Source organism: Pavona decussata, unplaced genomic scaffold, assembly GCF_977016875.1.
Source record: "Pavona decussata unplaced genomic scaffold, jaPavDecu1.1 SCAFFOLD_78, whole genome shotgun sequence".
NCBI lineage: Eukaryota > Metazoa > Cnidaria > Anthozoa > Scleractinia > Agariciidae > Pavona > Pavona decussata.
In genome coordinates, this window is record NW_028145496.1 from 1,384,967 (window position 1) to 1,397,478 (window position 12,512).

The window sequence follows — 12,512 nt, forward strand, 5'->3', positions numbered from 1 at the left end:
GTTATTTTGACAAAATGACAGCTCAAAATTAAGTAATACGGATAAACTAACTCCTGTCGTTTTCGGAGGGGCAAATATAGCGTTACAAATGCAAAAAAAGCGAGCTAGCATTTTCGTAAAAGCAAAGACAGCTCGTAAGCAAGTCTCAGGAAAATTGTGTTCATTTACGCACAAAGAATATGCCCATTTCAAAGCTGAATGCCATCGGGAATCTAGTCAGTGTTACAAGAATGAGATCTTTATGCTGCATACGACGTTAACATTACAGAAGTATTTCTAGTAACTACGAGTTGTAGTCACTGTAATTTCCTCGAGATTATTGACAATTCTCGTACCCATGCAGAATCCCAAGGTTCTTTGGCCAGCGGATGGTCGCCTGGAGTAACTCTGGGGAAAATGAAAAAAAAAAATATATTACTGCAGCATTTTTGCAAAATTCCAATGCCATTGAGTCTCTCCAGGCGACCCGGCATCCGCTGGCCAAAGAGCTCGAGGACTCTGGGTACGAGATTGGATTATTACAAACCTAAGCATCATCTCCACAGGCCCAATATACTGATCAATCAAACTTTCTCCAAGCGCGGAAAATATCCCCAACATGACAACCGGTACAAGGAAGTGATTCACTTTCTGCCTTCGATTATTGAGGGGCAGTGCTCTTGCGTTTACTTTCATGAATAAGAATATGAGAAATGGAGTCATGAGCCCACGCACTGTAAACTTTGCAGCGTCCCATGCCATGTGTGTCGGCTCATCGATGTCGTTTCTGTCATGCGCAGTAGCTGCCCAGTAGGCCATAATGGCTGCCTTTACCATCCAGCATACGAAGCCGACAGCACCCAAACAGGAGACCTATCAGGGAGAAAAACAACTTAACGGGGTAGTGTCTGGGCAAATGTTCTTTATAAATAGGATGTAATTTGAACACACATTCTCGTCGCCAGAAACCACGTGCCTCTTCCCCTGTCTCGATGACTGGAGCTAGGTACATGCGGTTGGAAGAATTTTGTGTATAAATTTATCTGTTTGTGTTGTAATAAAGTTTTGTTGTTGTTGAGGGTTTTGTTAAATTGTTACGCGATTCAACTGCAAAACATCGTAGGCTCCGAGGACGAGGATGTTGCACACGAGTGACAGTCCGCCACCACACGAGATCACAACGGATTTCCAACGGATTGTTTTTTCAGTTTTTTGGTTTACATTGTTGATGATCAGACATATTCCCGAGTCACAGTAGAATCATACCTATAAAAAAAAACCTGGTTGATGTCATTGATGTCTGTGACCTTGCGCGATTTTACTGGGCCGTCGATAAAATCCGGAACATGGAACATTCCGGAACATCCCGGAACATCCCGGAACATCCCGGAACAAGTAAAAAAAAAATTAAGATTCAAAAAAATAATAATAATAAATTAAACAAAAATAAAGGAACAAATGAAAAAAAAGTGTGTATATCTATATAAAATGAAATTACATTGTATTCGAAAAAAATTCATATAAGAAGAATTACGGAGTAGGTGGAAGGGTATCGAATGGTCCTTGCGAGCATTTGCGAGCATGCGAGCCGTGTGTTTATTTTTGCGAGCACGAGCAGTCGTCAAATTTTTCTCGCGAGCAGCGACCGCTTGAGAAAAATACAGATGGCGAGCAGCGAGCACTTCGTAAATTTTCCGCTAGCCGAAATCTCTCTTTTATTAATAGGATAAATGTTTTGCGCCAAGTACTAGCTAATAATCTGGCTTGCACCTCCAAAACAGGCTGAACTGTTGAAGAAAGACTGAAGCCAGAGGTAAGGATGTTTAAACCATTTTTTTTTTAACCCTATCACAACTGATTTATCTTTTATATATGCATAAAAAATAACTACAAAGGAGGATTAACGAAATTTCGAGCAATCGAGCACATGTTAACGAGAATGCGAGCATGCGAGCAGTTGCAAAAATTTTGCGAGCACGAGCAAGCGAGCACCCGTGTAATTTTTGCGAGCAATTCGACGAGCAAAGGCCAAATTTTGCGAGCACTTTTAAATTAAATGGGACCATTCGATACCCCTAGGTGGGACGGTAGTATAAATGGGTTGTTGAACTGACCACACTGGATGAAGGCGCAAGTACTTTCCCGCCATTTGCAGCACGTGCTTATCGTCCGCTACGCCAGAAACTGATCAGTTCCGGCTATTTTCAATGGATTTTATCTTAAAAACAAACAGGCCTAACAGGAAACTTTGTTCATATGAAAAATAGTTATAAGCATAGAGAACAGCTTTGTAAAAGCAAACAATCTACAAGGAACCGCACAACGAAAATGCTGCAATTATACGCAGGATCTGTGAAAGATCTAATCAGCCAAAAATATAAATGACTCAAATTTCTGCAAGGCTGATCGGACTGCTTAGAAAACCTAACACGACAGCGACATGATAGAGGTTGCCGCATTCTGTTGATTCTTGGTTTGGTCTCATTGAAAATAGCATGGAAGGGCAGTGAAGTTTTCGTGGCTTTCGTTCGAGAAACGGGTCCAAGCTCCCGAACGACCAACAACGGAGTACAAATACGGAACGTGAGGCCCTAGGCGAAGACACGGGGAGCCTGGGAGGGTTTTGGTAAAAAGACTGCGCGAACGACTTTTAGTTCCACTCCGAACATCAGGAAATTGATTCTTTGGTCAGCCGAGCCGGAACTGACCCATTTCTGGCGTAGCGGGCGATAAGCACGGCGGGAAAGTACTTGCGCCTTCATTCAGTGTGGTCAGTTACAACACCCCATTTATCGTAGGTAATTCATTTTTTATTATAATAAGGGATACATGAAGTACATACCATTGAAGTACATACTCCATTTAGACTACCCTCCCATCTACTCCGTACTTCATCTTATATGAATTTTTTTCGGATACAATGTAATTTCATTTTATATAAATATACACACTTTTTTTTTTTTTCATTTTTTCCTTTATTTTTGTTTAATTTATTATTATTATTTTTTTGTATCTCAATTTTTTTTTCGTGTTCCGGGATGTTCCGGAATGTTCCGGAATGTTCCGGGATGTTCCGGAATGTTCCATGTTCCGGGTTTTATCGACGGCCGTCTATAAATCAAGCGACGCGTATACAAATTTCTCACAATGAGCGGCATGTTTGCGAATCAAAGACCCGATGTGTACAAATTGAGCATACGATTTACTAGTCAAGCGACGACAAACAAATCAAAAAGACCCTTTCCAAATCGATTAAAATCGAATTGAAGCTAAGTTTTCATGAATATTCAGGAGGAATACTTCATTTAAAGAATCTTTTACAGCTCCGCTTTTTAATCGGAGACAAGTAATATTGATTCACTTACTATTTTGCCTCAGAGCTCCTTAAATGCACTCAGTTATGGGCTTGACTTTCCCGAGAGGGAAACACTAGGCTGATGTGCGGAATTTGTTTTAACAGATGATGAAAGCAAGTACAGTGGAATTCTCAATTCTCGAACCTCGATCCCGATTTCTCGAATCAAAATTATTTTCGCTTGGGGCTGCTTCACTCAGCCTGTAATTTTACCAGATTTTACCTCGATAAGCTTATCTCGAACTCGCCATTTTTCGAATCAATTTTCGTTTCCCTTGGAGATTCGAGAAATCGGGAGTCCATTGTACATTTTTGACTTTTAGAAGTAAATTACGAACCGGAAATTTAATACAAGGTCAATCAAACCGTTCTGATTCACATGTTGATTGCCCCTAGTTTAAATGGGAAGTATCACGCAAATTTGCTGTCATTTCAAAACCCCAAAATGTTTGTCTCTCAGCAGAAACAAAGAAATAATTGTCAAGTTTGTTATAAATTATCACCCCAGTGCAATAAATCTGTCGATTAGTGCCTCTGGCCAGAGACAGAGTAGGCCGGTATGGATTAAAACTTGAAAAATGTTAGGCTAATGTTTTTCAAGTTGTCGCATTTTTGTTTCCAAAATGCGCTAGAACAGATCAAGAGTTGTTCCTTTCAAGAATTGAGTTGATTTCTTTCGTCTCGTCATTCTAGAATTATTTGGCAGCTGATTGAAGGTCTTATTTCATCATTTTTAGCAAAAGATGCCAAAAACCCCATGATACTCTTCAACACGAACCGCAGAAAAGAAGAATATTAAATAAGAAGCAGCGTTGTACCCACTGTATGTGCAAGCCGAAGGCGGGTTTCGTTGCGTCAAGATCACTCAAATCAGAAATATTAATTAGTCATAAATACTCAAAAAGTGGAGCTGTAAAAGGTTCTTTAAATAAAATATTCCTCCTGATTAATTATTCACGAAATTTAGCTTATCGGCGTTTTGGTCCAAGTGGGAAGAGAAGAGACTTCGAGCCCGCGGACCTAGATAGGCAGCAGATTAAGGGCACCCCTGCGACAATCTCGTACCCAGACTCTTCAGGCTTTTGGGTCAGCGGGGCAACGCTGGGAAGACTCTGGGGACATCGAAAAAATTCAATTTTTTTGATTGGCTGTTCCGTAACGTTTTCCATTGTTTTACCGCAGAAATCCTGCGGTAATAAAATTCGATGTCCCCAGAGTCTTCCCGGCGTTGCCCCGCTGACCAAAAAGCCTGAAGACTCTGGGTACGAGATTGCCCCTGCGAGGAATCATGAGTTGCCTGCTCTTACCCAGAGTCCTCAGGTGTCTTTTGCCAGCAGTTGGTTGCTAGGAGAGACTCTGGGGTATCCGCTTCCCGACGTCGCTTGACTAGTATTTGGGTCAATTTGTACACATCGGGTCTGATTCGAGAAAGTAACGCAAACCGTCGCTTGATTTATAGACGTCGTGTAAACGATGCTCGATTTGCAATGTTGAATTTTGACTTTGGAAACTCATTAATAATTCAAAAGCCAAAGACAAAGGAAATCATGCACCGTGACGTGTTTGAAGTAATATATCAAACACGAGGAAGAGTGTTTCATCAGATATCCAAACACTGAGAAGTAGGTTGAGAAAACGAGGCGCAGCCGAGTTTTTTTAAACGCCTTCGACGTGTTTGGATATCTGATGAAACAAACTTTCCAGTGTTTGATATGGCTTCTTAAATGATCAATAATTCTTGGAGAAATTCAAGGATAAAGTTGGCAAAATTTTATGGTAACTAGGATTTTCTTTGTTTTCTCTTGATGAATTATTAATGAGTTTGAGAATAATGCACCAGTCAATGTAACCCCCCGCACCCCCCCTCCCCCCCGGCCGGGACATAGCGGGGTATTTTCGGGGTATTTTCGGGGAATTTTCCGTTATTTGACGAGCGAAAGGGCCGCCGGTATCGGGGACTTTGACCTCTTTTGCACGCCTTCCAAGAACAGCGGGGGAGTGGGCCGGGGTATTTTCCACCGAAATGTCAATGTCAATTCTTGACTGGGTCAAGAATCGCTAATCCGGCAAGATGGTGGCTTTTGGCTAGGAAAAGAAGGTACGAGTCGTTTTATCTTAATCACCTTATATCTTTGGCTGAATATGCCGTCCATCTTTAAGGTCGTTGTATAATGCTAAGAACACATAAATATAATTTATTGTTTTGTGATCAAAAATCTTTTGTCACACTTTTTACTCGTACTATATACCAAAGAGCTGGAGATAAAAAGATAATCTTTCTCTAGAGCCGGCGTGAAGCTGTGGAATGAGTTGCCAACAAAGCTCCGGGTATTACCCAAATCGCTATTCAAAAAGAAAATCAAAATTGTACTATTTAACAACCTAGAATCTGAAGACTTGTATGGTGATTTTGAATCTTTAGTAACAAAAGTCAAATCACAATTAACAAAGTTGTATATTACCGTTTTTTCATTCTTTTCCTTCCTACCCTATTTCATGTTTTCCTTGTCTTTTCTCCTGCCTTTCAAGAAGCTCAAAAAAGTTCTTCATTATTTTAGTCCTACCAGAAACCTTTCCTTATTCTTGTATCTTTGATCTTATAGCTCAGTCTGCCTTCTTACTTAGCAGTTAAAGTCATTCTTTCTTTTTGTCATCCTGATCGTCATAAATTAGCTTTGCTACCTGCGGCGTAAATTTATACAAACACCTAATAAAGTTGAATAGTTGAATGAGCACTTGAAAAGCATTGTTTGCGGTGACGCGTGTTTCTTGACAAATAAAGTTTAAACCATTCACATTAGCCTGTGTCTTCCACTTTTTTTCAACAAAAGCGGGGGATATGAGCGGGGTCATTAGCTTCAATAAGAGGAAAAACCTGACCTTGGGGTGCGGGGCATTTTGCAACTTTAGCAGTGAACGCTTGTCAAATGCCCCGCTATGTCCCGGCCGGGGGGGTGCGGGGGTTTACATTGACTGGTGCATAACTGATGAAAAACTCCTCGTTTTTGCATCCTTAATTTCACCTTCAAAATCATTTTGTTTGAGAAGTTATATCAAACACTCGTCACAGTGTTTCATCACAATATCAAAAACCTCGAAGTTCGTCAAAAATACTCCGCTACGCGTCGTACTTTCAACTCTCTTCTCGGTGTTTGATATGCCCGGCATAGTAAATCGAACGTTCGAAAATCGAACTCAATCGAACTCAATCGAACCCAATCCGTGGATTGAGTTCGATTGAGTTCGGCAATCGAACGAAATCGAACACCAGACTTTCAGTGAGTTCGATTTCCGAACAAATCGAATTCAATCGAACAAATCGAACTCAATCGAACTTAATCCATCTGATTGTGTTCGATTGAGTTCGGAAACCGAACTCAATCGAACACAATTTAATTGACTGAGTTCGATTGGCTCTGGTAAACCTATACAAAGCAAGCCAATAAAGCAGGTTTTTCTTGTGCTTTGTTACAATTTATTCAATAACAGAAACCTCATTTATAAACTGTTCACGGCAGTTAAGAGAACAGAACAGAACAGAACAAAGCTATCATTATTCCCGCGGGCGTATTCCGAAATTGTCGTACCCTTTCCTTTTTTAGCTAACTTACAATTCCGGAGTGACAAATCGAAGGGTTACTTTTATGCAAAAATACAAGCAAATTACTAACCGCGACACAGGCAACGGCACACAGTAGATGAATAATTAACAAAAATATCTTGCTAACAATATACATGATTCTCTCAAATTCATCTTGGACAATTAACAGTGACCAAGAGAGTAAGAGGTGAACGAGCGCCAGAATATTGGACGTTTGGGAGCATCTTACTGCCATGATAGAAAGGATAAATAGTAGATGCAACAGTAAAATTATTTTTCTCCTCAGATCAAAATCAAAGTAAATGATCAGATGTTCGTGTACATTTATTTCTTGAGTGTCAAGAGTTATCTTGCCCCGCGCTCTTAAGAGTGTACTGCTTGACGATGACAAAGCACTGTTCTCGTGGAAGGGAGAGCTGATTGAATTCTCTGTTACCTCGCGTAGTTCCTCTGTATGTAAATTCACTGAATCCGTAGAAGTAACAGTAACAGGCCAATTATCGTCACAAGTGTCATTTTGCATTTGTCTGGCCTGTGTTACCTTTTCAATTAGTTTTGCTTTGCTCTCACTTGATTTGAAAGACACACCCATCTCCATAAGTACTTCGCGTAGCAATATAACAGTCATATCTTTAGGATCCCCAGCTTTAATTTTTGCAATTTTCTCTTGCTTTTCTTTCTCCTCCTGCTTAGCACGTTTTGACTCTGCAGCTATTAGTGCAGGCAACCTTTCTGAAATGAACCTGTGATCTTCTTCCGTCATAACAAATCGACTATTATCTGCCTCTCCATTCAGGACAGGAATACATTCTCTCCTATTACACCAAAAATATCTGCCAGTTTCCTTGTAGATTCTAGGAGGATGGTCAGACTCTTCGTTGTCTCCATTAAAAGCCAATATACCAACTTCAGTTATACCTGACAACTTTGAACTGTCTTTGTCTACATGTAGTAGGTTAGTCCATTGAAAGGGTCATAACTATGACAGTTTGCCACACGCGTTCCTTTATATCCCGGGTTCACGTTGACCGGGCAATGAAGGGCTAATTGTCCGCGCTCTTTTGCAATTCGGAATGCACGGCCTTTCTCGCCTATTTTCTTTTAAACCTGGAAAGCTTCGCCATCCTTGACGTCAAAGCGACATTCCTGGTAGCTTTTTTACTACGCATTTGAACCTTACAATCCACAGCGCATCTGAAGCCATTTCTGCGTAATTTCTTCGTTTACGAAAAAGGGAATTATTATAATCACGAATTACGGCATTATCTTGTTCGGTATATAGGAACACTTTTTCGGCCGTTTTCTAGTTCTGTGAAATTAATTATCCACTATTTACCGATCGAAACTCGGCCGTTATTCCAATTGACTTAACGGCCGAATTTCGTTCGGTATATTATTGGAAACCAAAATTCGGCCGTTATTCCAAATGAATTAACGGCCGAATTTCGTTCGGTTATAATAGGAAACCCAAATTCGGCCGTTATCCCAAATGAGTTAACGGCCGAATTTCGTTCGGTCATAACAGGAAACCCAAATTCGGCCGTTGTCCCAGATGACTTAACGGCCGAATTTCGTTCGGAATATAATAGGAAACCCGAATTCGGCCGTTATCCGAAATGAGTTAACGGCCGAATTTCGTTCGGTTATAACAGGAAACCCAAATTCGGCCGTTATCCCAATTGACTTAACGGCCGAATTTCGTTCGGTTATAATAGGAAACCCAAATTCGGCCGTTATCCCAAATGAGTTAACGGCCGAATTTCGTTCGGTCATAACAGAAAACCCAAATTCGGCCTTTATCCCAATTGACTTAACGGCCGAATTTCGTTCGGAGTATAATAGGAAACCCGAATTCGGCCGTTATCCGAAATGAGTAAACGGCCGAATTTCGTTAGGTTATAACAGGAAACCCAAATTCGGCCGTTATCCCAATTGACTTAACGGCCGAATTTCGTTCGGTTATAATAGGAAACCCAAATTCGGCCGCTATCCCAAATGACTTAACGGCCGAATTTCGTTCGCAATATAATAGGAAACCCAAATTCGGCCGTTATCCCAAATGAGTTAACGGCCGAATTTCGTTCGGAATATAATAGGAAACCCGAATTCGGCCGTTATCCGAAATGAGTTAACGGCCGAATTTCGTTCCGTTATAACAGGAAACCCAAATTCGGCCGTTATCCCAAATGAGTTAACGGCCGAATTTCGTTCGGTTATAACAGGAAACCCAAATTCGGCCGTTATCCCAAATGAGTTAACGGCCGAATATAATAGGAAACCCGAATTCGGCCGTTATCCGAAATGAGTTAACGGCCGAATTTCGTTCGGTTATAACAGGAAAACCAAATTCGGCCGTTATCCCAAATGAGTTAACGGCCGAATTTCGTTCGGTTATAACAGGAAACCCAAATTCGGCCGTTATCCCAAATGAGTTAACGGCCGAATCAGTTCGTTCGGTCATAACAGGAAACCCAATTTCGGCCGTTATACCAAATGAGTTAACGGCCGAATTTCGTTCGGAATATAATAGGATAATAGGAAACCCGAATTCGGCCGTTATCCGAAATGAGTTAACGGCGGAATTTCGTTCGGTTATAACAGGAAACCCAAATTTGGCCGTTATCCCAAATGAGTTAGCGGCCGAATTTCGTTCGGTTATAACAGGAAACCCAAATTCGGCCGTTATCCCAAATGAGTTAACGGCCGAATTTCGTGGAAAATGTGGAAAAGAATCTGAAGAAATAAGATACTATAACCTCGAAAAGGAATATTTGCTCACACAACTTTTATTTTTTTATTTCAGTGTAATGAAATAGGTATGTCACAATTTATAACAAAAAGACACGTATGCCTTGCAAAAGTTGACACCCTAGTTCAGACGCCGAACTTTTCATGAGCCGAACCTAATACTTTGAATTGAGTACATGGAAAGTTCGGCGTCTGAATTACTTGAGAACGGCTATTTAAATTTGGAACGGCTTAGCCGGCAATTTCAGCTTTGGAACGGCTTTGATTCAGACGTCGAACTTTTCATGAGCCGAACCTAATGCATAACTTATCATAACGTACTTCAATTAAAAAAAAATAATAAAAATTGAATGAAAAGGTTCAGTAATTCCGATTGGTTTTGCTTCAAGTAATTTAAGTTCGGCTTATTAAGTTCAGCGTATGAATCAAAAGTCGGGATTTTCGTGATTTGGGCCGAAGTGGATTTGAATTAAGTTCGGCTCATGAAAAGTTCGGCCTCTGAATAAATACCGTCGTCTAGTGGGTGTGGCCTTTATTTGAAGGTACATATGCAAACAAACTCAGGCGACTACCCGCTACATCCTGGCAACAATGAGTCGAGCTGGTTACTCGATGATACCCTCTGAGTAGCTGTGATGATAAGCTACTCAGGTAATACCCTAGCCAACCAAAGAAGCGGTTGGCATAGGGGGGGACCTGGAAACCACAAACCCAATCCGGCCGTTAAGTCATTTGGAATAACGGCCGAACTTGGGTTTCATGTTTCATTCCATATACCGAAAGAAATACAAGAAACATAACTTTCTTAACATTTACATCGAATTTACAGTGCCACATACATCCATTTGAAGAAGATACAAGTTAAGGCCCGCCTTTTAACTTGTTAATATAACAAAACAAAAAAAAAACCAATTCAAAAGTAGTTTAAGCAAAATGCTCCCACTTCTCATTGCTCTACATTGGGGTAGCGTTGCTGGGCGCAGAGTCTCTGCAGAGTCCCACCATCACCGATCCACCCGCGCGAGGGAACTCTTAATAACTTGGTAATGCTGAAAACATTATATAACACGCGACAGCATCGTTTCCCCCCTATATGAGAGACATTTTCCTAGATGTGCACGAGGCGCAGCCTCGTTTTAGTGCGAAGCTTGTTTTCGTCCTATAACGTCATAAAATTACTGTTTTCATTAACAACTATGGCAGAGGTCTTGAACTCGTGGATTTCTTGACATATTTTAGGTTGATGTCGATTACATCAAGGATTTTCTTGAAAATGTTCATCTTAAAGGGACACTGTCACGGCGATTTTGCTATATTTTCGTCAAAATGGCTCTAATATTTGACAAAGAACTTTTTTTCTAACATGAAATTGCTGTTAGAGCACCGGGAAGGAAAATATCAAGGGATTTTTCCGGGGAAGAACAAACTATAACAGTTTTTGACGACTTCTCTACAATACACAGGAGGAACTTGAAAAAATTGGCCTCAAGTTGCAATCCATTCCCATCCTAGCCATCCCCAGCCAAAGATAATTAATACTAGTTTCTGTGCATTATTAGGGTTATTGTTAACAAAACTGAACCATTATTTTGACGATTCCATCGATTCAAATATGTTTTTTGGCTATTCAAAGTAACAAAAAAATCGGTGACACTGCCCCTTTAAGGGGGAATACGCCTAAACGCCATTTTTCCGCCACTTGACATGGCTTTATGGAAATATCTCGCTCACTTTTCAAGCAATCCAAAAACTCTTTCATCATCCCGTGAATCTGTGTTGCGGGGTAGTTTGCGAATTTTTGGGTGATTTTTGGGTATGTTTGGGCGGAGTATTCCTCTAAGAGGATTGGTCAAATTAAGAGAAATAGGTAATATATGGAAGTTAGTCCACTAGCAACCTGGGGTGCTTTTGCGTGGATACCAACTCTCTCAGTGTTGTTGTTCCAAATATCTTTTTCTTTATTCTTTCTCTTTTTTTTTTTAAACCTTCAAATTTCATTCGGGATAACGGAGAAAATAGGTTTCTTTTCCACATTTTCCACGAAATTCGGCCGTTAACTCATTTGGGATAACGGCCGAATTTGGGTTTCCAATTATATTCCGATAGAAATTCGGCCGTTAACTCATTTGGGATAACGGCCGAATTTGGGTTTCCTATTATGTTCCGAACGAAATTCGGCCGTTAACTCATTTGGGATAACGGCCGAATTTGGGTTCCTATTATAACCGAACGAAATTCGGCCGTTAAGTCAATTGGGATAACGGCCGAATTCGTGTTTCCTATTATATACCGAACGAAATTCGGCCGTTAACTCATTTCGGATAACGGCCGAATTCGTGTTTACTATTATATACCGAACGAAATTCGGCCGTTAAGTCATCTGGGATAACGGCCGAATTTGTGTTTCCTATTATATACCGAACGAAATTCGGCCGTTAACTCATTTGGGATAACGGCCGAATTTGGGTTTCCTATTATAACCGAACGAAATTTGGCCGTTAAGTCAATTGGGATAACGGCCGAATTCGGGTTTCTTATTATATTCCGAACGAAATTCGGCCGTTAACTCATTTGGGATAACGGCCGAATTTGGGTTTCCTGTTATGACCGAACGAAATTCGGCCGTTAACTCATTTGGGATAACGGCCGAATTTGGGTTTCCTATTATATTCCGAACGAAATTCGGCCATTAAGTCATTTGGGATAACGGCCGAATTCGTGTTTCCTATTATATACCGAACGAAATTCGGCCGTTAAGTCATTTGGGATAACGGCCGAATTCGTGTTTCCTATTATATACCGAACGAAATTCGGCCGTTAAGTCATTTG

The 12,512-nt window shown here is 40.7% G+C and overlaps 1 protein-coding gene across 2 annotated transcripts in view; it reads right to left on the reverse strand.

Annotated features, from left to right (window-relative positions):
• The window catches only part of LOC146476250 (uncharacterized), a 30,038-nt gene that overhangs the window by 2,610 nt on the left and 14,916 nt on the right, over positions 1 to 12,512 (reverse strand). The window contains exon 3 of one of the 2 annotated variants that reach the window (XM_085114806.1): positions 527 to 852. The exons of the other annotated variant lie outside the window; for it this stretch is intronic. Within the exon in view, the coding sequence (XP_084970932.1) occupies positions 527 to 852 (326 nt within the window). The remainder of the gene's footprint in view (positions 1 to 526; positions 853 to 12,512) is intronic. 2 annotated transcript variants of the gene reach the window in all.